The sequence below is a fragment of the Madurella fahalii genome, assembly GCF_045866475.1.
Source record: "Madurella fahalii IFM 68171 DNA, scaffold_1, whole genome shotgun sequence".
Classification (NCBI taxonomy): domain Eukaryota; kingdom Fungi; phylum Ascomycota; class Sordariomycetes; order Sordariales; genus Madurella; species Madurella fahalii.
Genome location: NW_027263971.1, coordinates 3,086,573 through 3,111,679, shown reverse-complemented (window position 1 = coordinate 3,111,679; position 25,107 = coordinate 3,086,573). Strand labels below are relative to the sequence as shown.

The 25,107-nt window shown below is 54.3% G+C and overlaps 9 protein-coding genes and 1 non-coding gene across 10 annotated transcripts; 6 read left to right on the top strand and 4 right to left on the bottom strand.

Annotated features, from left to right (window-relative positions):
• Nucleotides 1-270: 270 nt before the first annotated feature.
• Nucleotides 271-1,301, top strand: MFIFM68171_00963 (uncharacterized protein; the record flags this gene model as incomplete). Its single annotated transcript, XM_071056385.1, has 4 exons — nucleotides 271-304; nucleotides 361-421; nucleotides 536-1,118; nucleotides 1,224-1,301. The coding sequence occupies 4 exons, from the start codon at nucleotides 271-273 to the stop codon at nucleotides 1,299-1,301; spliced, it is 756 nt and encodes a 251-aa protein (XP_070912486.1).
• A 357-nt stretch (nucleotides 1,302-1,658) lies between these two features.
• MFIFM68171_00962 (uncharacterized protein) lies at nucleotides 1,659-3,132 on the bottom strand (the record flags this gene model as incomplete). Its single annotated transcript, XM_071056384.1, has 3 exons — nucleotides 1,659-1,976; nucleotides 2,032-2,978; nucleotides 3,060-3,132. The coding sequence occupies 3 exons, from the start codon at nucleotides 3,130-3,132 to the stop codon at nucleotides 1,659-1,661; spliced, it is 1,338 nt and encodes a 445-aa protein (XP_070912485.1).
• Nucleotides 3,133-3,646: 514 nt separating this feature from the next.
• MFIFM68171_00961 (uncharacterized protein) lies at nucleotides 3,647-5,899 on the bottom strand (the record flags this gene model as incomplete). Its single annotated transcript, XM_071056383.1, has 4 exons — nucleotides 3,647-4,747; nucleotides 4,810-5,045; nucleotides 5,099-5,364; nucleotides 5,445-5,899. 4 exons carry the CDS (start codon nucleotides 5,897-5,899, stop codon nucleotides 3,647-3,649), a joined length of 2,058 nt encoding a protein of 685 aa, XP_070912484.1.
• An 842-nt stretch (nucleotides 5,900-6,741) lies between these two features.
• On the bottom strand, nucleotides 6,742-7,688 carry MFIFM68171_00960 (uncharacterized protein; the record flags this gene model as incomplete). Its single annotated transcript, XM_071056382.1, has 2 exons — nucleotides 6,742-6,805; nucleotides 6,865-7,688. The coding sequence occupies 2 exons, from the start codon at nucleotides 7,686-7,688 to the stop codon at nucleotides 6,742-6,744; spliced, it is 888 nt and encodes a 295-aa protein (XP_070912483.1).
• Nucleotides 7,689-8,944: 1,256 nt separating this feature from the next.
• On the top strand, nucleotides 8,945-10,158 carry MFIFM68171_00959 (Tyrosinase copper-binding domain-containing protein; the record flags this gene model as incomplete). The annotated part of the gene is made up of 3 exons (XM_071056381.1): nucleotides 8,945-9,045; nucleotides 9,109-9,764; nucleotides 9,851-10,158. 3 exons carry the CDS (start codon nucleotides 8,945-8,947, stop codon nucleotides 10,156-10,158), a joined length of 1,065 nt encoding a protein of 354 aa, XP_070912482.1.
• Nucleotides 10,159-10,612: 454 nt separating this feature from the next.
• Nucleotides 10,613-11,659, bottom strand: MFIFM68171_00958 (SprT-like domain-containing protein; the record flags this gene model as incomplete). Its single annotated transcript, XM_071056380.1, has 1 exon — nucleotides 10,613-11,659. The coding sequence occupies one exon, from the start codon at nucleotides 11,657-11,659 to the stop codon at nucleotides 10,613-10,615; it is 1,047 nt and encodes a 348-aa protein (XP_070912481.1).
• Nucleotides 11,660-12,538: 879 nt separating this feature from the next.
• MFIFM68171_00957 (Glucose-methanol-choline oxidoreductase N-terminal domain-containing protein) lies at nucleotides 12,539-14,708 on the top strand (the record flags this gene model as incomplete). Its single annotated transcript, XM_071056379.1, has 4 exons — nucleotides 12,539-12,728; nucleotides 12,813-13,727; nucleotides 13,804-14,594; nucleotides 14,658-14,708. The coding sequence occupies 4 exons, from the start codon at nucleotides 12,539-12,541 to the stop codon at nucleotides 14,706-14,708; spliced, it is 1,947 nt and encodes a 648-aa protein (XP_070912480.1).
• Nucleotides 14,709-15,421: 713 nt separating this feature from the next.
• Nucleotides 15,422-16,807, top strand: MFIFM68171_00956 (Sterol uptake control protein 2; the record flags this gene model as incomplete). The annotated part of the gene is made up of 3 exons (XM_071056378.1): nucleotides 15,422-15,487; nucleotides 15,573-16,522; nucleotides 16,582-16,807. 3 exons carry the CDS (start codon nucleotides 15,422-15,424, stop codon nucleotides 16,805-16,807), a joined length of 1,242 nt encoding a protein of 413 aa, XP_070912479.1.
• Nucleotides 16,808-23,505: 6,698 nt separating this feature from the next.
• Nucleotides 23,506-24,389, top strand: MFIFM68171_00955 (Integral membrane protein; the record flags this gene model as incomplete). Its single annotated transcript, XM_071056377.1, has 3 exons — nucleotides 23,506-23,509; nucleotides 23,590-23,932; nucleotides 24,092-24,389. The coding sequence occupies 3 exons, from the start codon at nucleotides 23,506-23,508 to the stop codon at nucleotides 24,387-24,389; spliced, it is 645 nt and encodes a 214-aa protein (XP_070912478.1).
• A 623-nt stretch (nucleotides 24,390-25,012) lies between these two features.
• Nucleotides 25,013-25,100, top strand: MFIFM68171_t28. Its single transcript is given in 2 exon segments — nucleotides 25,013-25,050; nucleotides 25,065-25,100. It is a non-coding gene; the product is annotated as a tRNA-Tyr (tRNA).
• Nucleotides 25,101-25,107: the final 7 nt, after the last annotated feature.

The window sequence follows — 25,107 nt, the reverse complement described above, 5'->3', positions numbered from 1 at the left end:
CACGGGGCCTAGACACAAGGCGGAAGCAAGCCACATGGTAACGCCACAGATGACGTTTCCCTTTCATCCCGCATTTCCCAGCCAATTCCAACCCCTCCTCATGCCGAATGCCATGTGAGCTTTGCCAAGTTTGTAGTACGAACTCCCAAGCTGAAGCCCTTCTGCAGCAAGGCTGGGCAAGGCATCCACCGACGCAAACCTCATCCTTTCTCCCGGAGCGACGTAATCCTCCCACAGCCAACACCAACGCCATTGCTTCCAGCCGCCATAATGACCTCGAGAACCGGCCGTCCACCCAATTACTGTACGTCCGCTGCGCCGAATTCCCCGCAGCTAAGCCATACTGACCACTACTTACAGACGCGATCCTCGAAGTGTCCGAGACCGCGACAACCAACCAAATCCGCGATGCCTACAAACGGTAATCCTTCCTCTCTCTCTCTCTCTCTCTCTCCCTCTCCCCCAACCTCCATACCTTCCCTAGCCCCATGTATGTACAGTAGACATGCTCACCGCGCCCCACCCCCCGCTCCAGCGCGGCCCTGAAGACCCACCCGGACCGGGTCCCCGCCGACCACCCGGAGCGCCCGGAGCGCACCCGCAAGTTCCAGCTCGTCAACGACGCCTACTACGCGCTCTCGGACCCGACGCGGCGGCGCGACTACGACGCGCAGCGCAGGATGTTCCCGGGCGCCTCGTACGCCGACCCGTTTGCGGAGGAGAACACGGGGGCCGCGCCGCGGCCGCGGCCTCCCCCATCCGGCGGTGCCGACGCCGGCGACGCCGGCGCCAACGGCGGAACGGCCTTCTCCTGGGCGTGGAACTTCTTCACGGGCGGCCAGGGCCAACCCCCGAACGGCCACGCCGAGCGCGAGCGCACCGAGAACGAGCAGTTCGCCGACGTGTTCGAGGAGATGCTCCGCGAGGAGGGCATGGCGGATCCGGCGGGGACTGGGCGGCCGACGAGCACGTTCTGGAGCATGCTCGGCGGCCTGAGCGGCGGCGCCCTGGGCTTCATCGTCGCCAACGTCCCCGGCCTGGTCGCTGGTGCCGTGGCGGGCAATAGGCTTGGCGCGGTGCGGGATGCGAAGGGGAAGAGCGTGTATGCTGTTTTTCAGGTGAGTTTCTTTGACATTATTTTATTTTTATATCTATCTTTATTTTTGTATTTTCTTTTCCTTCTTCGACATGGAACGAGAGGTTGACTGGTGTTTTTTTATTAGGAGCTTCCACAGGCCGACCGCGCGAGGCTGCTTAGCCAGTTGGCGGCGAGGGTGCTGAGTCATGCTGTTGGGGTTTGATGATGTTCTGGCGCTCTCCAAGAGGGTTGTTTGTTCAGCGGGTTTTAATTCTCGGAGTTCTGGGTCAGGCTGGAGGCATGCTACGGCTAAGCGAATGACAAGGGCAAGGGCGGGTATCCCCATTGAACTTAGAAACGTTCGGCTTGGGATTCCCCGGGACGGGGCATGTAGATTTGTATTTGCGAGTTTTCGGCATCTATGATAGCACAATCTGTCATGCGATATCCCAGCGGTCAGTAACCTTAGTTCTTGACTGTATTTCATTTTCAGACTTTATCTTTATCAAATCGGTCAATACATCCCCCGCATTGATATTCCAATGGCTGCTCACCCTCTCTCAAATCCGCCGAGCCTCCATCACCTCTTCTTGTTCTTCCGCTTGCTAGCCTTGCCGCCCTGCTTCTGGTTACCGCTAGCCTTGGCCTGACCTAGTTCATCAATCGACTTCTCCAGTAGCTCAAAGTCCTCAGCGGAGCCGGTGCTGGGCGTGAGCTTTCCGGGCTCCGAGTCCACATCGTCGTTGTCGAGCATCTCGGTTTCTGCCTCGTTGCCTTCGTCCTCCGCCGCATCTTCAGTACGCTTCGAGATGAAGCGTCCAAGGGTCAGCTGGTAGGCCCAGAGAGGAAGACGCACGACAGCCGTATCTTTGATGGTGGGGCGAGAAAGCTCGTTGGGCTGATGGGCATGTTAGCTTTGGGTATTACAGCAGTGCAGAGCGCCGGCGACTTACGTCAAGCAGATACTCGGCCACATTGCCGTCCTCGTCCTCCTGTTCCAGGTACACGTCGCCCAGAGAATCAACGACCAGGACTTTCCCGTTCTCCGCGACGACTCGCTTCTTGGATCCCGACGGACCGCTCCCCTGGGGTTGCGGCTGGGGCGTTGCAGATCCCGACGCAGAAGGGGACGCCCTCTGTGCGCGGCGTCCCTTGCGCGGGCCGGTTTGTCCCTCTTTCGCCGACTCCTTCTTCGCGTCACGCTCCTGCATCCTGCGCATCTTGCGGTTCATCGGCACGGCGCGTCCCTCTTCGTCTTGATACATTTGCTGAGTGGGTGCGGGAGGCGGAGGAGCGGCTGCGGGCTGGCCATCGACACCTGGAATGTTGATGCCGAGGTTCTCACCCCATGCGGCGTGACGCGCGAACTTTATGTACCGCTCGACAAACTCGCGCTGCCGCTTCCAGCTCATGTACAGCGCGAGATAATGCGCCGCGCCGCCGGCGAAGAGGAAGACACCAAACATGGCGGTGCCCAGCCCCGGGCGGTAACGGCTATAGTAGTACTCGGTGCCCTTCCACGTGGGGAATCCGTTGGTGAGGAAGTAGTCGTACCGATCGCGGCCGGGCCCGCGTAGGACGTCGGCGACGATTGTGAGGCGGGTCTGGCGCTGCTCGGCACGCTTGACTGCGGCCTTGATCTCGGCGGCCGAGGGAGGCTTCGCCACATGGACACCCGGCTTGCCCTTCTTCTGCTTGGCCTTGTCCTTCTGCGCCTTGAGACGCTCAGCCGTGAGCTGTTGTCGGACTTTGTCCGGATGCAGCTGCCGCGACTTCTTCTTGTAGGCCTTGTTGATGTCTTCGTGACTTGCCGATCGGCTCACGCCCAGGAAGTCGTAGAACGTGACATCCGGTCCCTCGTGTGCAATCAACTCGTCGCGGACACGGAAGATCTCGCGGTCTATTGAGCAGCGGAGTCTAGTTAGTTCGAGGACAGATGACAGAAATGCTTAGGACGGGCGTGGTTGAGACAGCAACTTGCCTTCCTTGGTCCATGCTGCCGTGAGCGGCGTCAAGAGGGCCAAAAGGCCCAGAGAAATTGTCGAAATCTTCATGATTGCATTATCGCATGTGCGAGAAGCTCGATGCTTTTGACGGCACAGGACCTATTTGTAGTCCGTCGAGTTTCCAAGGGACAGACTGGAAGGTTTTGCGGCTGCGCCAGAATTTCAAGGCCAAACACCTGGCTTTTTTAGGCGCGGCAGGGATCCAGACCCCTGCGAGCGCGCCACAGATGCACAACTATTAATAACACCTGGCCTGTGTTGCGCATGGGCCAGACCTCCCTAACAAAGCACAACATTTTCACCAATCAAGTTAGTTACAAACATATCTCACTCTTCCCTAGCCATCCCACATATTTTTTGTGAAAGCTAATACGACTCTCCCGTCTTAGCTCAAACATAAAAAATCTGTCACATCACAGCCGGGAACTTGCAGCTCATAATTCCGGCTCTGGAAGACAATGAGTGTGTCCGGGCGCAACCTGACAAACTAGGTGAACCCCCAAGTGAAACCGGGAAGACCAAATCTGCCCACAGTGTATCCTTTGTCTGCCCTCTTCATCTTCTAGTCAACCCACGCGCCAGGTATATCCAGGGGAGGGTTCTCAATCCAGTCCCAAAAGTCGCGCACAAACTCTTCGACCCTAGGGTTCCACTCCCAAATTACATCCCAATCTTCTGGTCGAGGGCCGTACGTGAAACCTTTCCACCTCCAACCCCCTTCGCTTGAGCCTAGACGATCCCAAACACGCGGCCTCCGGAAATAAACATCATCCTCTGAGGGTTCTGGCCAGCACATTGAGCGAAGCGCATCCTGACGTAGAAAAGCCGCCATCTCCGCTCTTCCGTACAGTTCCAGATCCTTGCCGCCTGCGAAGAGGTCTTCCACCCAGCATCTCATATACTTGTTCAGTATATTTTTCCTAGGCCAGTTCCTATGCGGGTGGTAAGAGGCGCCGTAGCACCTCTGGGTGAGGTCATGTCTCAACCGCTTTATGCTCGCAAGAAATAGTGTGCTTGGGCCTTTGGGAGTCTCGACACTATAATCATTGAGGCTCATTCGCGAAGCGATATCCCGCATGATGAACCGTATATGATCCCATTTCGATAGTGGAATATCGCGCATTAGCATTCTAGAGGGCGGTGGAGAGTAGAACCAGTATTCCCCAACCATGCAGAGCAAATAACAATGTGCGAGACATTGCAAACCGGTTGTGCCATCGGACATCTGACAACGAAGGTCCTCGGGGAGAATACGACCGTCCGGCCGAAATAATCGACCAAGTATTTCGCGATGCGGAGGGGAGACGGAACTATGATAACGGAGTAACTCGAGTCGGTTGACCAGTGGCCACTGATAGAAGTTTGGGAAGACGTTGACCAGGAATGATTCAAAGACCTCGACAATGGTCATCATCTGTATCAGGCTCGGGATGTGGCGGAGATCGCTGCCGACGTTCGAGGGCGCTTCGTAGACGGTCATATCGTCGTAGACACCCATCGAAATCATTAATCGATGCAGAGCCGCCTCTGCGGCGGCCATGGTATGCGGTCGACCCCAGGAAACGGCCATCTCAAACGGTGTTTGTCCGTGATTGTCCCTTGCGGAAACGTCAAGCCCCATTCGTATCAGGGGCTCCATGAGATCCAGGTTAAACCTCGCATACTTGTCAATTAGTTAGTCTCCTTACTGAGTAGCTGGTAGGACATATATAGAATATGACCCACGTGCAGCAACGTCTCGCCATCGGGAGTTGCGGAAAAGGGTGATGCAAGTCCCTTGTCAAACAGTTCTATCAGATCCGCTAGGGTGCCAAGCTGAGCAGCTTGGATGACCGGAGAGGACCTTGGCACGATTACGTATTGTTTTAAAAAAGTGGTCCAACCGGAACAGGCCATCGAGACCTGGAGATCCCAAGCTTTGTTCAGCAACCAAGTTGGAGGGATGACTTGGATTCGGTAGGCTTAACCTGAATTTAGCAAGCTCTTACGGCAAGCTCTAATTAGGTTTGCTCACAGGTTGCCTTGGAACTCTGAACCAGCTTGTCTTCTGATTCTGTGTATTCAATGGCTAAGCAGCCAACGAAGGCGTTCAAATACAACTTCCTCTGCCGAATAGATCTCGCCGTAAAAGGGGTCAATGATTGGGCTGTGCCTCCCTGGCTTCGCCTAATCTTTTCATCTTCGACTTGTCCGTCAGAGACGCACACGGGCCGATTCTTGGACACTAGACCGTCAGGAATTGCAGTTGCGATCAGCTCCGACTGTCGGTTTATCGAAGACCTAGAGGCCCGGGGTGAGCAGGGGCCACCCGTTAAGTGGAATGTTACCTGTAGTTATGAATACAGTGTCTTTCCACTTACGCAATGTGTATCTGAACGACGGAGTCCAAAAAGCGCTGGGCTTTTTGGAGGCGTCTCTCGTAGTGGTCCAGTGCGTATTTCTTCAACACCACCTTGGCCTTGGCGAGTAGTCTCTTTCGCCTCCTTGACGAGGCAATGTCAGCTGCAAGATCGTCGACGAGATCTCTCAAGTCTTTATGGACTTGGCGGCATCGCTGGATGGCAAGGCATTGAACGCTAGTTAAAGAACCATGACCACCCCGAGCGCTGCCCGCGACGGAATGCTCCAATTCGACTTGAATTGCATCGACCAGGTTACCGCCAAGCTCGATTTCGTCCAGAATGTTCTGGATAGTCGCTGGGACCTCCTTCACTTCAGCCCAGAATTTAGAGAGGGACAGGACTGCTCCTCCCACTGTCTGAGCCGCCTGACTGACGGCGAGACTGCTGGCAACGACCCCGAGCACTTCCGCCATTGCGGGCGCCTCCGAGTGCAACGTTGAGCGAGCCCGGATCGCAACTTGAGGGAGAGGACCTTTGCAATTGCGACGTGTAGTTCTCAGCCTTCCGGGATTGCGGCGGTTTGAGAGAAACCAGGCAGAAGGAGGCAGCCAGCCAGAGCCCAGAGGGGTTGCGGACGCGCCTTAGGCACTACTGCATGATGAATAGCGGCGCAGCATCAGCCGGTTGAGCCGCTCAACGAATTGTCGCGTCTAGCCACTCGGTTAGCAACGTTAACATGTCCCGCTGCAGCACGCCAGCATACATCAGGTACCTAGGTAATTTACCTTTTGATCGAGTCCGATTCAGTCTTCAGATTTAAAGATCAAACAACTTAGTAGAAAATTCAATCTGAATCATTCATGTATCGTGCTCTCCACGACTGTCAGATAATTAATTAACCATAAGCACCAATGGGCCAAATCTTGGAACAGTCAAGCACTTCAGATAGCTCTGCCACGTCCTGACTCCTAGCCTCCTATTTGTTCTAGGAAACCTGAGACCTCCTGAACTCCGCCAGTGGTTATGCATTGGACCCTGTACGCGCATAGTATGCTGATATACGTTGAGACGTTTCCTTAGATCGTCCTTGTCCAAGAGTTGTATTACGATTAAGACTGATTGCACACATGCCCAGTTCTAGAATATAAGTACATGATTACAAGGGAATGGAGAAGCGGCCATATCGTGCCAACACACCTAGACGCCGCGGTGTTCGCTTCCCGGGCGGGGCATTAAAACCGCAGAACTAGAACACAAACCGAATGAATGCACAAACACTGCTCGAAGAACAAGAAGGGCCGCTGAGTTGGTTAACCTAATAGCTGCGCACCTTCCCATACTGATCGATATAGGGTTCTGCGCCGGCGCGGCAAATAAAGCTGCACAGCACAGACGGTCAGTCGTTGAAAGGAAGATCACTGTTCAAAACTCGACTCACTGCGTCCGATTATCAATGTCTCTCCTCATCCCGGCATGACCCCACTCTGTCTCCATCTCCTCGCGGTGCTTACTCTTGGGCTTGCCCTCCTTGATGCGCAGCTTCTCAAAGAAGACGTAGGCTCCGTAGAAGAGAGACGACCTTGCGCCCGACAGAGCGCCCTTCATGCGGCGGAAATTGGCCAACTGCGAGCTCTGGAAGGGGTTCTTCGGGCGGCAGGGGCCCTTGAGCTGGGCGTAAATGTCGCGGCAGAGCTGGGCCTGCGTCACGCCCGGCTTCCTGAGATGGGCGTTGATCTTCCTGCGGATCTCGTCGCACGTGTCGTACACGGGCACCTCGTCGTCTTCCTCGCCGTCGAGTTCGATGCCGCTGAGATCGACCGCCACGCTGTTTGTTGCGCCACGCTGGCGTTTCCCGCCGCTGGTGGTGGTGGTGTTGTTGGTGGCGGCGGAGTCGGTGGCGCTCGTCTTCCGCTTTTTGGCGGGCACCTTGATACCCGCAATCTCACGCTTCTTGAAGTACTCCCAAGAAGCGCCGTAGGCGGCACAGCGGGATCCGCTCGTGGGACCATGCGTGCCGAGGAAGCTGTTCAGCGACCTGGCGCTGACGCCAATCTCGCGGGCAAACGCCGTCTTGGTGATGGCGCCCGAGTCGATGAGGCGTTCGACCTTGCGCCGGACCTGGTCACAGTTCTCGTCCATTATCATGCCCTCAAGATCGATGTCGTCGATGTTGACTGGGGCTACTGGCGCGTGGTCCTCGGTGGATTTGCGCTTCTTGCTCGGCTTCTTGTCGGACGGCAACTTGGAGGCGGACGCCGGCATTATTTGGGCATTGACCGCGCTGGGCAAAGGGGCCAAAGCAATCCGTCGTGGCTGCTCTCGTTAGTTTAGCATGAGGGAGCGGCGCGCTGGCTTGATACGCACCGTGGCTGACATCTTGGCCCGAGAAACCAACTTCAGGTAATGTGATGGGCAGCTTTTGGTACAATGAAAGATGTTACTGATGTTCAGGCCGTCTACCCAACTCTTTCTTCGCAAGCAATACTCAGGATGGGATCTGAATGGATCTTTGGGAATGTTAACAAAACGCGAATGGTTTCCCACTGTGGTACAAGATGTCGAGACTCATAAGCGACTAGCAAGGGCCCCTTGCCCTGGGCGTCCCATGCGCCGGCCCATTGGGTCCGTCAGCCTGTTAATCATTTCGGCTGCCGGAATTCAATTAATCCTTTAGGAAGCGGCTTGAAGATCGGTTTGGAGCCCAAGTGTCATACGGAGCCGCATGTCGTCAAGAGTGAAAGTGAGGTCAAAGCCCTTTTTTTCTGTGAATAGTTGACGGCCTGCAGCCAGACAAACAAGGATGTCAACGCTTTTGTGGAAATAACTTAGTGCTTACCGGGTGGAATGAAATAGCGGAGAAGTTACCGTCCGTTTCCGCCGGATTTGAGTAGGATGATTATACCTTCATGCGTTTTGAGTTGGGCGGGGAAGAAGGCAAGGGCCCGAGTTACCGGCGACCAGGTTTGCCCTGAATACCCCAGTAAGATTTGGCTTTTTATTAGATTGTTGGTGTTGCATCCATCGACACCCGTCAAACTTTGAGCCTTACATTTCCACTGTTGGACTCAGTGGATGAACTCTCTTCCATACCAATGAAGAGACAAGCACTCTCACCGTTCTCCAGGCTACAAAACTAGGTTTTCTCTACTATTCCACTTACGCTTCGGTACGAACCGCTCCGCAGTGAAAACCCACCAACTATCGGCCGAGTGCCTGCAAGCGGGTTCCAGATCCTGGGAGAAGTCCCGAGTTCCTGGCTGCCAAGATCCTACCAACACTCATCAGGATTAGAGTCCCCATCTTTTACACGTCAGGGTAACATTGAGCCGGTTACCGCAGGCGACAAAGTGTCAGCGTTGTCGTGAAATCCTTTACTCGTGCGACGGAAGAGCTTGAAGGCGATGGGGTTTCTCGTAGCCGAGATGGAAGGGGGATAAAAGGGGCCCAAGTTGGCCTCCTTCGTTCTTACCATCGGCTAGAGCACAGAATACCATCTTACCGTCGTATATTTCGTGACAATGCAGATCAAGAACTGGTTGCTCGCCACCATCCTTGGGGCCGGTATCTGCGAGGCAAGGCCTGCCAGGCCCAACTGTCAACCCCTCGTGAGGAAAGAATGGTAAGAAGCTAAGTCCCATCACCCGTCACAGGTACCGTACGAGGCAACACTAATGCCTCCCAGGCGAACGCTCACCACCGCAGAAAAGACGGCGTACCTCAACGCGGTCCAGTGCATCCTCAGCAAGCCCGCCCGCACCCTTCACTTCAACAACACGGGCGTGCTCTCGCGCTACGATGACCTCGTCTACACGCACATCCAGCAGACCTTCTCGATGCACTACACCGGCCACTTCCTAGCCTGGCACCGCTACTTCACAGCCACGTACGAGCGCATGCTGCGCGACGAGTGCGGCTACGCCGGCGCGCAGCCCTACTGGGACTGGACGCTCGACACGCCGGCCGAGAACTTTGCCTCGTCGCCCGTCTTCGACCCCGTGATGGGCTTTGGTGGTAATGGTGCGTACGTGGAGGGGGACCCGAGCGACCCCTTTGCCGTCCCCGGCCGGACGGGCGGCGGCTGCGTGGCCGACGGCCCGTTCGCCGGCGTCGACGACCTGGTGCACCTCGGCCCCGCGGACGGCGTCACGTATAACCCGCAGTGTCTGAAGCGCGACCTGAGCCCGTATTTCGCGGCGCGGTATCTGGCCATGAACCAGACGCAGTTGACGCTGAGCCAGCCTGATTTTGGGACGTTCGATCGCGTTGTTCAGGGCGGGCCCAGTTTTGAGATGTCGGGTGTTCATGGTGGTGGGCATTATGGTGTTGGCGGCACTTTTGGTTCGTTTTCTCTTTTCTCTTTTCTTTCCTCATTACTTGGATTGAATTTGTGGGTTCGTTTGGTTTTAGCTAATAGACGGTTCTAGGACAAATGGGCGACCTCTATACCTCGCCGGCCGATCCCATCTTCTACCTCCACCATGCCAACCTTGGCAGGGTATGGTGGTCGTGGCAAAAGATGAATCTGCCCGCCCGGTTGACCGATATTTCGGGGCCGCTTTTCCTAATGGATTACGACAACCTGCAGGGTGGAAACGTGACCTTAGCCACTCCCATCTCGGTGGGTGTCAGCGCGCCGGATGTTACCGTCGGCGATCTCATGGACATTGCTGGCTGCGACACCGACGGTGTTCTGTGCTATGAGTATGATACGCTCTACACACTTCAGCCTTAGATTTTGGTTCGAATCAGGGTGAAACAAAGGGCATTTGTACCCACCTACATTATGCATAATAGACAATCTTAAGCTTCTAAATGAAAAGACAATCTTGAGAGCTGAACGGTGTCAGAAACAGAAGATCACGTTACAGAACGCTGTTGCCCCGGAAGAGAGGATGCGGAGAGCACCGGCAGTTTCCGTGTTCTGTCGTTCGACAGAGACTAGCGAATCGAGGTTAAAAGTCCAGCAAGTTACGATTTGAGCCGTAACTCGTTCACCGAGGTTCTACGTCATTGGCATTTCATCAAGACATTGTACACAGCCCTTACCCTAGACAGGTTACAGATTCTTGCAATCTCAAAAGTCAAGCTTTTTTTTTTTTTTTTTTTTATAAGGTACTTAGTTACTTAGTTTAGTGATGAAGAGGAGAGGTGGTAGTATTCTTCCCGACCTTTATCCCCACACCCATCTATTGCGTAATATCCTTATAAAATCTAATCACTCCTTTAACCGCCTTATTTCCCCCAGGCCCGGGCCAGTTAGCGTCCCACTTGCTTCCCTTCTCACCCTGCTTCTCGTCGTCACTGAACTCCTCCTCATCATGCCGACTCCCGGGAATCAAATCCCAGCCCCTATCCAACGTAAAGCCCCCCTTCTCATAGCCCTTGGGCCGCGTGTCAGCGAGCCCAGCCCACAACCCTAACATTGCCAATGACTCTGCACATGTCGCGGCTGCCCCCTTCTTCCGCCGCATGCAGTAGCTCCACCCGGAGGTCTCCATGTCGCGCGGGTGGTCGTCGAGGAGGTAGTGCTGGCAGTGCATGAACTCGTGGAAGATGAGGCGGGAGATGAAGGACTCGGCGAAGGGCCCGATGATGGGGTTCCGGCCGGGCCCTTTCTGAAAGAGGGAGAACGGGTCGAGCTTACTGAGGGTACGGGGGATGCCGTGGATTGCGGGCTCCCAGGCACTCGGGCAGATGTCGATTGTTACGCGGCGGGGGTTCCCGAAGCGGGGGTTGTACGGCGGGGGCGACTCGAACTCGGGGACCCTCCACGAGGTAAAAGCTTGTCCCGTGATGAGATTATCCCAATCGCCCGTGAGGTAAACGTGGTTGATGGGGTCGTAGCGGCTGCCGTCCGGGGCGGTGCTCCAGCGGTACAGGCCGGTATTGGCGTAGATGCGCACGTCGGCTGCTAAGCGGTCGCTGGTCCGCGCCCAGTTGAAGGCAAAGTCGTGCAGGATATTATACACTTGCGTCGATGAGCACATCCATTCGTTTTCGGACTGGATTCCGTTGACGGTCTGCCAGAAGCTCGACTTTGAACAGGGGACTTTGTCGGTCTTGGGCGTCTTGAAGATGACATTGAATACTCGGGCAAAGTCTGTGTCGGTGTCGCTGCAGAGTCTCATAACTGCTCGCTTGGCCCACTGACGGGCCTCGAGGATGTAGGCTTCGAAGTTGCCACCTGCTGCTACATCGCAAGACTGGTCAATCCAGTAAAGTTTGCGTGGCATCTTGACAGTGTATTCCCCTAGAACATGAGTAAGTACTTACTACTACTGGCTACTAAGAGCAGATTGAATAATGAGATGAAACAGGATTACAATGTAAATCTCGTTGATGATTATAGTTACTCCTCGGGACATGAGAGGATTATGTTATATACCACGCGTGGTCTAAACTTGAAAATACTGTCTTTTGATGTGCTGCTTAGTATATTTGTATACAGTGAACAGGGGAATACCATTGCACTGAACAATTGTGCTCGCAGCGAACAGCATCTATTGTAATACCTATGCACCTGCGGTCATCAAAGCTTTCTCGTTACCTATGTGATTTTGAGTCAAACCAAATGGCACTTCAAGACTGAATTCTTTGTATGGTGCATCATAGTACTAGTATGAATTCAACACCATGTGGGTGCTAAACTTTGATGCTGCCATGCTGGCCATACTACTACTAGTATGGAGAACCCTGACCTACCTATCTACTATTAATTGCAAGTCAGGAAACACTAGCACTCAAAATTTTCTACTAGTAGTTCTCAAACTCAAACGAGCTAGATAAATGTTGATAGTGCTCAGGTACTCTTTCTGTGTTAGGGGTCTTGCTGTTTCCGTATATAGGTATGAAGTCCGCGATCCGGTCAAACCACCCACTACCGGTACGCATTAAATGAGCTATATGCGTGTCCCTTGCTGGTTGAGGACCAAAATGGAATAAATCTGACATACTTTGCAATTCTGCCGGGCTTGCGCGGGGTAGTGTATACATAGTAGGACCAGGGTACTTACCCCGACCTACTTATCTTGGAACCTCTCCGTCCTCACACGCCCCTCGGAGCCTGCGTGGTCCTATCTTCCTTCATCATCGTTACGACAAGCATTGGCAAGATGAAATACTCGTATGACGTTCTTGTAGGCCTCTTCGCCGTCCTGCGACTGACGAGCGCCATCCCGTTAACGACGGCTGCTATCAAGCGCCAGTCATCGGAGCTTCGCGAGAGCTATGACTTTGTCATTGCCGGGGCGGGGACTAGCGGCCTCACTGTCGCGGACCGACTGACTGAGGCATTCCCCGATAGTTAGTTGTCAAATTTCACGCTTGACCTCGAGTCTTGACCCGGGGAATTCACTCCGATACTAATTGGGGCTGCTTAATTGGCAGAACATGTTCTTGTTGTCGAGTATGGCGAGGTCCAGTATGCTCCGGGCGTTTTCGACCCCCCAGAGACTATGAACGGACAGCTAGGTGGTTTGGCAAGTAGATGGACTCTTAGCTCAACCCCGAGTCCCGAGCTGAACAACAACACGGCCGCAGTCGTCGCGGGCAAAGCCGTAGGTGGCAGCAGTGCCGTCAACGGAATGTTCTTTGACCGAGGCTCTCGGTTTGACTACGATGCATGGGATAAACTCCAGGGTGACAGACACGAAGATGAAGAGGGCAGGGTCGAGTGGGATTGGAATGCTGTCTACCCCTTCTTCAAGAAAAGCGTTACCTTCACGCCGCCTCCGGAAGCCGTAGCCCTCCAACACAACTACACCTGGGAGGCTTCAGCTTTTGACAACACGACGCCGATTCACGCCAGCTTCCCAGCATTCCTCTGGGGAGACCACGTTGTTGCTCGCAAGGCTTGGGAGGAGATGGGCATCCGCATTACGAACAAATGCTATAGCGGCGACAAGGAAGGCCTCTGCTGGATAACCACCTCACAACATCCCGTCACCGCAAGACGCTCCCATTCAGGACTTGGCCATTACGCGGATGTGGTGGGTTCTCGACCCAATTACCACCTCCTCGTCAAGCATCAGGTCACCCGGGTGCTGTATCCCCGTCGCGACCCAGCATCCGGCCCGCCACTTGTCGAAGTACGATCTGTGGACGGTCAGAGCTCGTTTAATATTACGGCCACAGACGAAGTCGTGCTGTCAGCCGGAGTTTTCGGCTCGCCGGCGATACTTCAGAGGAGTGGTATTGGGCCGGCAGCCTTCCTGCAAAGCGCCAATATCACTGTAGTTCTCGACCTCCCTGGAGTGGGTTCAAACCTGCATGACCACTCCGGTCCCAGGATATACTGGAACTGTAAGTAAAACCTTAGACAGGCCCGACATACCGTACCCGGTGCCGTTATCCTAGCAATACTAATCACTCACCCAAGACACTGAACCTCTTCCCTTTTCCCCTCTCGAATCCGACATGCTTAACGGAACATTCGCCGCCGCCGCCGCCGCCGCCTTCAACGAAACCCCGGCCCAAGGACCATACACGGTCGCCATGTCAAACAGCGCCATCTGGGTCCCCCTGCCCAACATAACCGCCAATTACACCCCCATCATCGACGAGATCCGCCGCATGGCCACCACCAAGGAACTCTCGTCGCTCCACCTGCCCCCAGCCTACAACCTCGACCCGACGCTGCTGGCGGGGTATCGGGCGCAGCTGCTGGCGGTGGCGGACATGCTGGCGGACCCGCGCTCGCCCAGCCTCGAGAGCGCCTTCACGACGGGCACGCGGGCCTCGTGCATCAACCTGCACCCGCTCAGCCGGGGCACGGTGCGGCTGAACCTGGCCGACCCGCTGGACGTGCCCATCCTCGACTACCGGTCCGCCTCGAACCCGATCGATCTGGCGGTGCACCTGGCGCACCTCAAGTACATGATGCGGATGGTGCAGACGCCCACCATGCAGGGGCTCAGCGCCGTGCTGGTGGCGCCCGCGCCCGGCGTCGAGAGCGACGAGGAGCTGCTCGCGTACGTCAGGGAGACCACGGTGCAGTCGTTCATGCACCCGTGCTGCACGGCGGCCATGATGCCGCTGGAAAGCGGGGGCGTGGTGGGGACGGATTTGAGGGTTCATGGGGCCAAGGGGCTGAGGGTGGTGGATGCGAGCGTGTTCCCCATCTTGCCGGCGGCGCATTTGAGCGGGACGGCTTATGCGCTTGGCGAGAAGGTGAGTTTTGTCTCTATGGAATTTTTGGTGATGTGAAGAGTGGCTGACCATAAATCTGTCCAGGCTGCGGATATCATTATCCGGGATTGGTCTGAGAGGGAGGGCACGGATTAAGAGGTTGAAGTGGCAGTATAAGGGGTGGCACAAAAAGCATGGTGGTGGAGAGGAATGAGTGATGAGCAGACAGAAAAAGGCCAGTTCGTTGTTCCATCTGAGTGGTCAGTGATGCGATGGTACGGTACTAGTCATTTCAACGCAAGCCGAACGGGCACAGACAGTCCCTGGAGGATGAAGATACATTGGTCGAGGCAGTTATTGTACAGTACAACTGGATGTCGCGAAGTCCCTTCTGGATTGAACAGGTGCGAGCGTTGCGCAGTACGGAATCTCATAACAGTGAGTCGCGTAACCGATCATTCGAGTCCTTGACGAAGTTGACAACTTGACGCTGTCTCCAAGCTTGAAGCTGCTGTTGGTTATGTGCAGGTTCTTTGTCACGGAAGAACAAGTCCTCAACAAAAAATGGATGATAAAATGCAGATGATATGGCAACGGTTCTAGAAACGGAGAGCTACCTGCGGGGAAGTCATCACTTGGAGTTTGAGGTTCTATGTCTATTCTGCTCTGGTTAAACGTCCCCGCCTTTCCTTTGGTTTTTGGAAGATAAACCGAAATGGTTTGGTACGCTCAATTGGCAATTGGCAATTGCAAACTCCACTTTTCTCAGTCCTCGACTCCTCGTGCCGCAAACGCCCTCGACATCCGAGTTCCGACGGCCTTGGTCACTACGATTGAAAGCTTATGCGCCTGTCCAATCAACACACAAAATGCTGAGAAGGAGTCACAAAAAGTCACGGGCTGGATGCCTCGAATGCAAACGGCGTCACGTAAAGGTAGGTTCTCTAGGTAAGCTCCACTTGATGCGTGTGATCTCATGTCGACACAGTCCACTGATCGCTTGCACTTGGTCGGGAATAGTGTGACGAGCAACGACCCAAGTGCATAATCTGTACTCTATCAGAAAGGGACTGCAGCTATCCACCAACACCGGCTTCTAGCACGACACAACCGCCACCGCCGCCACCGCCCGTATCGGCATCCGAATTCGCGTCTGCAACGCCAAACCTGCCCACCTCGAGAACATCACTAGCCAGTACGAGTCAGATGGGAGATGTTACTCCTGTTGCCGGTGTCCCTATTCCCGATCTAGCAAACCGAGACCAGAGAGCCCGGGATGCCGGAACCCCTCCATCCGTTAACATGGACCACATGGAACTGCTCATCCGATTCAACTTCGCGGACCATGCCCCCGAGTTGAATGTTGAACTGCACGAGTTCTCCTCCCAGCTCTTATTCAAGTGCGCTTTGGAGGCTCCCTATCTGATGCACCAGATCCTCGCTGTCTCTGCCCGACGTCTCGCAGCGCTCAAACCAGAGAGAGCCGACTACTTCTTGGAACATGCCATGCACCTACAAACAAAGGCCGTCTCGATCTACAACGAGACTGCAGCCAAGGCTCAGATCGACCAGTCAAACTGCTCCGCTCTCCTTCTCTTCTGCTCCTTGCTCGGCCGGCACCTGCTCGCTGATCTGTTGGCAAAGCGCGATGCCGACTTTCCCGCGTTCCTCGCCCGGTACCTTGAGTTTCTCACCATCTCCCGCGGGCTCATGGCCATGTCCGTTGCCGCCTGGGATCTGCTGCTCGAATCCGACATCAAGCATCTTGTAATCTGGGCGCTCGAAATCTCTCGATCAACCCCGCGCGGCAACCACTGTGACGAACTACAGCGTCTCGTGGCCGAGTCCAATGACCTTGATGCACTGTCCAAAGAGGCGTGTGTGAGGGCCATTGCTTACCTTCAAGTAGGGTTCGACAGCTTGCTCGGCGCCGATAATCGGAACCAAAGATACCTGATGATCTTTATGTGGTGCGTCGTTTCCAATGCTTCAAGATTCCGATTGGAAAATTATTGACCGAGCCGCGTAGGCCCGCTTCGGTACCCAAAGAGTTTACCGATCTGCTATCCCAACACCGCCCGGAGGCCATAGCCATCATGGGATACTGGGCACTTCTTCTCCATTACAGCAGAGCCGTGTGGCACGTTGCCGACTCAGGATCGTCCTTGCTGAGGAGCATCTCCCAGTACCTCGGGCAGAACTGGGAGCTCTGGCTATCATGGCCTCTGAAAATGCTTGCTGCCGATCCCGTCTAACAGGCCTGAACTATTTCATGTTTGGCACACACCAGTGGGGCGATAGTTTCGAAACGTACAATTTGGATTCATGAAAGCAACAAGACCTTTGCAGCTCTTCCCTCCAAACCATCGACGCACCTCTCCCAGCGCTAGTACCAGTGGATTGGATGTGAACGCAGAAGTCATTTAAGGACGACGAAAGCCAAAGAATATCAAGCAATGGAAAGAAATTTATGTCATGGAAAACTAGTTCACCCGCCGCTTCTGACATTGAACCGAAAAAAAAAAGGACAAAATGAATAAACAATCACCTCCCTCCATTCAGTCGCCATCATGCTACTAGCCCAAATAACCCAAGTCAAAGCGAGCATGCCTCCCCTATCTTAACGGCTGCTTCTTCTTACACCCTGACCGCATTGGCACCCGACGTGCTCACTTCGATAATGGTCAGCACAATATAGTTCCACTACCTATGGAGAGGGCTTCGACTGACAGGGCGGGACCCGCATCCGATAGGGCTCCACGGCCCGTCGAACCTATCCTCGTGGATGTACCTATCCACTCCCGTTCGACCGCTGAGTGATGCCGCATGCGGATCATTGACAAGTATTACTTTGGCCTGGTCTCGGCTCATTTTCGCTTTCTTGTCCTTTGACTTCTCCTTGCCTTTGCCGTGGCTGCTGGCCTTGGCTAATCATGCGTGAGTACAAGAGCTCTGGTCCCACTACGGCGACTATGACGTACAGTTGGACGAGGATTGAGAGTTGGCCATCATGTCTTGGGGGCGGACGTCTTGGTCTTGGTAGGGCGGACCTGGCTGGCACTTCAATCTGGCGAACTTTGGGATGAAATAATGATTTTCTGCGGCGAGGGCAAAGGCCCTTTATAGACGAGCGTCTATGGAGAGTGGCGTCCTCGGCCATGTCTCACCGATGCAGCGTCCTCGCCCGACCGGCCAGCGCAAAGGCCGAGTACGCTCAAGTGCTCTTATCCGGTAGGAACCTTGGTATTGACGCGAGACACTATCCGGCGCCTTGTCTCCTGACCATATCCATGTGCCACATTTTGAATGGTCTCATCCGATCTGTCTCGGTTAGGTCGACTGACGAGCAAGAACGCAGGGCTGGAAAACGGGTCGCGTGGGATGGCCATGCCTCAGTCTAGAATCGGCAAGTCGGCAGTAAACACCTACATCACACTGCCGAGAGTGGCTTGAGTCCGTTCTTGTGCGACTGGCGATTCTCTTCTTAGTTCCAATTTACCAGTCAGGAAGGAAGCACAGTGGTGCTTGGCGGCTGTCAAGCACGTTCGCCTGCGTCTTACACGCTTCCGCGGACTGTCAGGGACCCCCAGTTTTCATGCTTCCGAATGCTGATGAACTTACGATTTTGAGGAGCACGACTCGTTCGCTCTTTGACAAGTGGCAAGCATGCGCTCTCACCGCCATGTCCCCTGAGCAAGTGGTTGGAGATTGTCCGTCTCTGCATCTCGAGTACCGGACACCGCAGCCAGGTAATTGCATTTAAAGTTACACGGGAATCTTGGAGTCGCCTCGGTGGGGTCTCGTCCCTCAATAACAAGACTGGAATTATTCGTCACATGTTTGCGCGTGGCCGTAAAGTTCGAAGGAATCAAGAGTACCATGCTTTAGGCGGCAATGGCAAAGAACCTCGACAGCGGGTACTTACACCGCATGCTTCCAGCCAGCATATGCCATGCCCATGGGATTGGACACGGCAGCTCGGCGCCCACTCCGCGCAGTGAAGGGTCTCATGTCGGCAAAACAAGGACGATAACGAGCACCCATAGAGCCGTTCATCCTTCCGAATCGCCGGTCATTGCGGGAGGCTTGCTTCTCGAAAGCATTATGACACAGACTGGGAACAGCTGGCCAGGGTGCAAGCCGGATCGACAGCGCTGCACGAACGTTCCGAAGGTTTCCTGCGCGGCATACGAAAGATGCCCAAGGCGCCGAAAGTCAGACGCCCTTCAAGCGATACCATGCGGTGTCCCGAGCCGGCTGCCGAAGACCTTCTGGAGATAATCGGCTATGACGTCCATTCTCATCTCCGGCCTTCCCCGGGGCTTAATTACCCGAAAGCCAAAACCGGATGCCTTGCAAGTTCCCGGCGAACTACCTTAAAATTCTCGCAGCAGGTTTGATAACAGTTATGGCTTTCCCATTGGACGGATTCGGTGGCAATTATTTCCCGAAAGATTCGCGAAGTTGGATACGCATGTTCCGACTGCCCGAGGCCTGAAGGTCAGCTAGGCCGACGTCGAGTCCCCTCGCATTACGCGGGATGTCGGGCATATTTGCCCAGTGATGTGGGCGCCCATTACTCAGGGGCTCGCCTGCAGCATTCTACTATCATGCTTTATATTCCGATAAAAATCCCAGCACGGAATCATGTAATATCCTGGAAGACCGAGGTCGACAGACGGGCTAGTGTCACGATTACTGCCCAACAAAATCTTGGCGATGTGGGTTCCGAGGATGGAAAGAGTGAAGAGAAGCCGGGATACTCGGGGCATGTCGTAGGCCGATTGGACATTTACCGGGCCTACAGCTCAGAGGTCAGGCTCGAGTCCAATTTTCCAATTGTCAGGGTGACCGCCCATTTTCGGGAACTTAAGTGTCTGTGCTACTTCAGGGACTACTTGTTTGGCACTCCGAAGTTCCAGGCCACGCTCTCGCAGTCAGAGTAGCCCAAACGAAGGCCCTATGGCCGTCATACAAAGCAAGTGAAGGTTTCACCGCATGTGATCATGACCACCGCCAGCATAAGTTTAAGCCGATCTTGCGAGACGGGGCCGGCTTCACCGTCAAAAGTCCCGCAGGTTCGGGCACCTCTGCTGTATTGAGCGGCGGGAATTAACCAGCAGACGCTCAGAGCACGCAATTTCTGCTGTCACAGCCTCGGCTTATATTCCCACGGTACACCAAATACGCAAGATATGCATACTACCACAGTTGCCTTGTCTTAGGACTGAAGGCAACCAACCCAGAACAGCCTCGACGCGACATTCTGGAAAGATCTCCGCGCCTTACGTCAAGCTTCTGCTCCGGATACATTAACTCGAAGGGGGGATCTTTGCCGCGTCTCCTCTTGGCCACTCTCTAACGTGCAGCATCTGTCTATTCGGAACTTGTGCACGCGTGGATAGTCATACAGACAAAAGCCGTCGCGGCGGATCCCAGCGCTTCATAGGGTGCTGATCTACCTACTAAGTATCTTGTCAACAGCCGAGTCATACAAGACAGTTGGCAAGCCTCTGACCATACTGATAGCTTTCGAATCAACGAGATAAGGCCAAGCGACAGGGACTATTTACAACTGCCGGCCGGGAAGAAGCGCCTCATGCGCTCGTCAGAGGAGCAGAGAACCTGTGTCCAATCTAAGCCGTGCAACGACAGGTACATTCACCCCTTACCAATCCTTATGGAACCTTCCCGCGCTTGTCCTAGTCCAAGGCCAACTGGCACTCTCGCCCTGAATTTCACTGCTGCCTACTTCCCTATACAAAACTCGACCTCATTAAGAGGCAATATTACTCCTGCAAGATTATCTGATCTGCCCATTGCAGTGGCACACAGATGAGGCCGGATCCTTGCTCTGTGCTGCCGGGGCTTTCCCAGGCGCATATCCGCACCGCGGAGAACCCTTCAATCTCATCATTAGTACTTCTGCCGAAGAGCAGATTGGGGAGACCCTGACACGGCAGGGGTTACACCCAATGGCTGTCGATAATTTGACAGACGGAGCGAGGGAAACATTCGATTTGTATTTCCGCCACTTTCTTGGGCGCGCATAAAGGATTCATTGGTCAAAAGTCTGGATTGGGAATGTCGAGTGACGTTTGCTTCACCGGTCTTCTTGGACGGTTGTCTTTGGAAAGTGGCATGGTAAAGGAGAGTGAGTGAGCAAGTTGGCACTTTGAAATGGGGCGGACACATAATTAAAATGACAACAAGCAACTGGATGGATCAGGCCGGGCCACCAGAGCGGGAAGCTCTTGCAGGCCAACCAGGCTCAAAACAATGTGTGCAGATAGAGTCCACTCTGGTTAGAGACACAGCACCTTACGCGTAAGGAAAGCGAGTAGGAAATGTGAATAAAGGTGTGGAATTGGATGGCTGGGACGGGCCTACTCAACATATTGAAGAATAGGGCTCCTTGTATGATTCAGCCACTAGGACGTCACCCTAATAAGTCCGTCCTTCTGTCTTCTGTTCAGAGGGCTGAGACCCCTAGGAACTGTTTCCTTTATCTTAACATCGCAATGACAATGGATCATAAACATCAAGTAAGGAGATTGCTAATGTGGGCTGCGCTATCTACATCTCATATGAGGGTCGAATTGGTGGGATAAGATCCGTTCGACTGAGATTTGCTACAAGAGCGTACTTGGGATTCTAAAATTCGCAGCGGCTTGGATGGCTTTGAAAACCTCATGGTAAGCATGGTTCGAACTTGGGGGCTGGTTTCTATGATGTAGCAAATTTGTTCCTGGACTTCGTCCGATGCATGTAGTGTACTAGATCCCCTTCCTTTGTTTCAGACTGGTTCTCCTTATTGATGGAAATGGGGTCTCAGACCGAACTTCTGAAGTTCACTGACCGCATCATTTGTAACATGGGGGCTGAGGAATGACCTCGTCGCTGTCAGATGGTACTAGGTACTCGGAACGGCATCAATGCCACTCGACGATTGCGTGCGATGGCTCATCCACCGTGGATTTCTCGAGTTTCGGCAACCTTTTCTGTGTTAGACCTGCTCGTCTCTATAGCCGCCGCACTTCCTCTATTTACAAGTGAATGGATGTGGGGATGTGGTAAATGTTAGTGAAGATTTGAGCAACAGTTCATTGTTTTTTTTTTTTTCCCTCACAACTTATCTGGGTGCTGGGGGAAATGATACGTATCAGCACTTGGGAGCTGTAGCCCAGATAGCGGCCCCCCTGCCTCTTCGGGCTAGAGTTGGATGGAACGATCTTGGCCGGCCAAAGCACATGCTAGTTCTTGCATCACGGTTGGACAAATCTAGCAAAAGGTCCCGCTCACCCAGGGCACCATTAACCATCGATTGCTACTATGAGCGCTGTTTTTGTATATGGTGCTTTGCTAGCTGCTCCGATGCCGATGCTTCGTCCCCCCAGCATATTCGGAGCTATCTGGCTAAACGGGGACAAACAAGCAATATTGCGACATGACCTTTATGTTCAACCCGATGTTCATGCGACGGCGGGCGGGAAGCGATGGGCGGGTAATGTAGGATCCGGTAGGCGACGCGTCCCGACTGATTGGTGGCATCATCGGTGATGAGGTTGTGGGGCCGATCTGGGCGCAAACCGATAATGTGCCTGCCTGGGCTGCCGAGCAGGGAGCGGCATTTTGGGACGGGGAAACCGTCCACGCGTTTGCAGAATCAAGTTCAGGCCCGGGCATCGACACGGCTGCGTCCCCGGGCGTCATCACTTTTCTGCCTCTGAGAGCATGAGGGCGGGTGCGATTTAGCAGCGATGCGGACTTTGCTCCGACGCAAGCATGTGCTCGGGTGGAGGGGCCTTTGCTTCCCGTCTTGGTGGCTGGTGAAGAGAACAAGGAAAGTTGAACACGACGACATTGGCGCATCTTGACATACGAGAGGCCCGCAAAGCCACCCAACCAATAAGCCAATAGTGCCGAGCCCCTCCAGGCCCGTGCCCCCCGTACCTCTTGTCCAAGGGAAGGCCCAATTTGGTTCGTCAGCAGGCTCAATATCCTTGTTCGCCTGTTTTTGGGGGGTTGCCGATGCGCCCAGAAGTCTCTCACTCAGCCCAGCACCACCCACCCTCCCAGCAGTCAGCAGCACCACACCAAGCCTCGTAGCAGACTGGGAGGTTGACTGCACTCTGCTTGCCAACATTTCACCACATTTCCCTTCTTTTCGCATCACTACCAACCTCGCCCACTTTTCGTTCGCTTCGCCCGCCCCGTCTCTTTTTTCTCCCCTGTTCACGCCCTGGCCTTCCATTTCCTCCGCGACGCTCGTTTCTCACGCTCTCCGCTACGACATAGGATCTCTTGGACTGGAAGCGCCGGGCCAACCTGCACGCAAACACATAACCGGCAACAGCCCACGGGCCCTTTCCGCTCGTTTGGATCCGGATTTTCAACGCTGGTGGGACACTGCATCCCGGAAATAGAGTTAAAAGAAGATCAGGGTCTGCGATCAGATCCCGCCTCGACTTCTACTTTGGCGGGCGTGGACAGCCACGAACAAGCGCTCTCGAGCACCCGACCGGTCGCTAGCATCGCCTCTTTACTGGGTCTTGTCACCTGCAACGTTGAGCCGCGAATACGGGAAGAGAGATTGGGCGCTTCCCGAGCCTTCCGGCCACCCATCACACCGACCACGTTTCGACGACGAGGGAGAAGGAGGAAGGCCACAAGATATCACGAAGGTGCAGATTTGACGGACATTGGATTGCAATCGCTTTTTTGGTCACGACCCCGCACGTGACGCTCGCGGCGACCGCCTACGATTCCGCGTCAAAAGGAGATTGACATTTGACCTCGGACGGCAGCTGGGCTAGTTGGATTGACTGGCGCTTTGTCGAGCTTGATTTCTGCAGGCTTTTTGGCCGGCTCCCAAACACACACACACCCCCGCAAGCTTGCAGCTGCAGTCACGAATCACTCGTCCACACTCTGATCGGGCAAATACTGCGCGATGGGTATGTTATCCGCCAACGATGCAGCCGACATCGTCTTCAGTCCCGCCTTTGCAGGCAGGTTCATTAACCCTTGGTTATAGAAACAACACTCTTCCCCGTACAGGCGCTGCCGAGTTGCCTCCCGGAGTGCGGTCCCATGTTCGACGTCAACGGAGCATGCGTACCACCGGGAGCTGAGCCTGCTGATGCCGGTACTTACAGCAGCTGTTTCTGCAACGATCCACGTCTTGCTCCCTTCAGTACAGGAACTGCTGGCGTATGCGACAACGCGTGTGCAACGAACCCTGCAGACCTTGGTTTGATCCAGGGCTGGTACAGAAGCTTCTGCGAAAACGCCGTTGATAACGGAAACACACAGCCCACAACATCGTCAAGGCCGGGCAATGCAGTGGGGAGTAATAACGGCGGTGGTGGCGGGACATGGTAAGGGGACACCCATTTTTTATTGATCTTTATTTATTTATTTTGTCTTTGTTTCTCCCCTTCGGACCACTCGCACATGCATGCGGCTTCCCGCATACCAATGCTACCATATCGCTGCCTCTATAACCGCAAAATACTAACGGTACTGGTACTTTCCAGGATCGACAATCACTATCAATGGGTCATCTTTCTCGTCATCATGATTGTCGCTATCGTAGGAATCTGGGTCGGTGCCTGCATCTGGCGGCGCCGCTACCTCCGCAAGAAGGACCTGCAGTACGCTCTTGGTACGAATCTCGCCCGTGCGACCGAGTCCGGCCGGGTGGTGCCCAACACGAGCAGCGCCGGCTCAATACACGCCCCGGCAGCGGGCATGTTTGACCCCGCGCCCATCAGCTCTGCCCGCGTCTTCGAAGAGAAGCCCAAGAAGAAGTGGACTGTCATGGGCAGGACCTAACTAACACATCCGATATAAGCACGCACGCATACACACATACACACACGATCTCTCTCTGTCCCACACTTGCACCAACTCTCATAGACGCCGTATATATCCTCCCCTTGTTCCTCACCTGCATGGACTGGACGGGCCACAGAACCTCCGTGTCTTCTACACCTTGTGCATGCAGCAACATGGGCATTTCGGTTACAACCTACAGAACTGTAATAAGTTTGGAATACCGCTTCTTCTTTTCCTCTTTACAAAGAAGACAGACCGGGAAAAATCTAGTTGGAAATGACATGCCTGGGGCGTTTAGGGTGGTATTTGGGATCCACGGATTGGAGTTGGGATGATGACTGACAATTCCCGGTTTTTCTTTATTTTTTCCTTATCCTTCATTCTCTTATTGATGGCTGGAGGAGGGTAGGCATGTTCATATTCTTTGATTCCCGCTTTTACTACCAAGTATTCAACATAGACATTCCTTCGGTCCCTCGTCCTCATAGCTCTGTCTTCTTCCCCTCTTCCTATCCTTTCTCGTGACGGCGGATCTTGGTTTTCGAACTCGGACAGCGACTGCAAACAGCCAAACTTGAAGAGGCGGTAAACCATCAACACCTTCTAACAACCCGATGAATCCCCTTGTGGTGTAGTTGGCTATCACGTTCGGCTGTAAAGGAATTTATTGATACCGAAAGGTCACCGGCTCGATTCCGGTCGAGGGGACTTATTT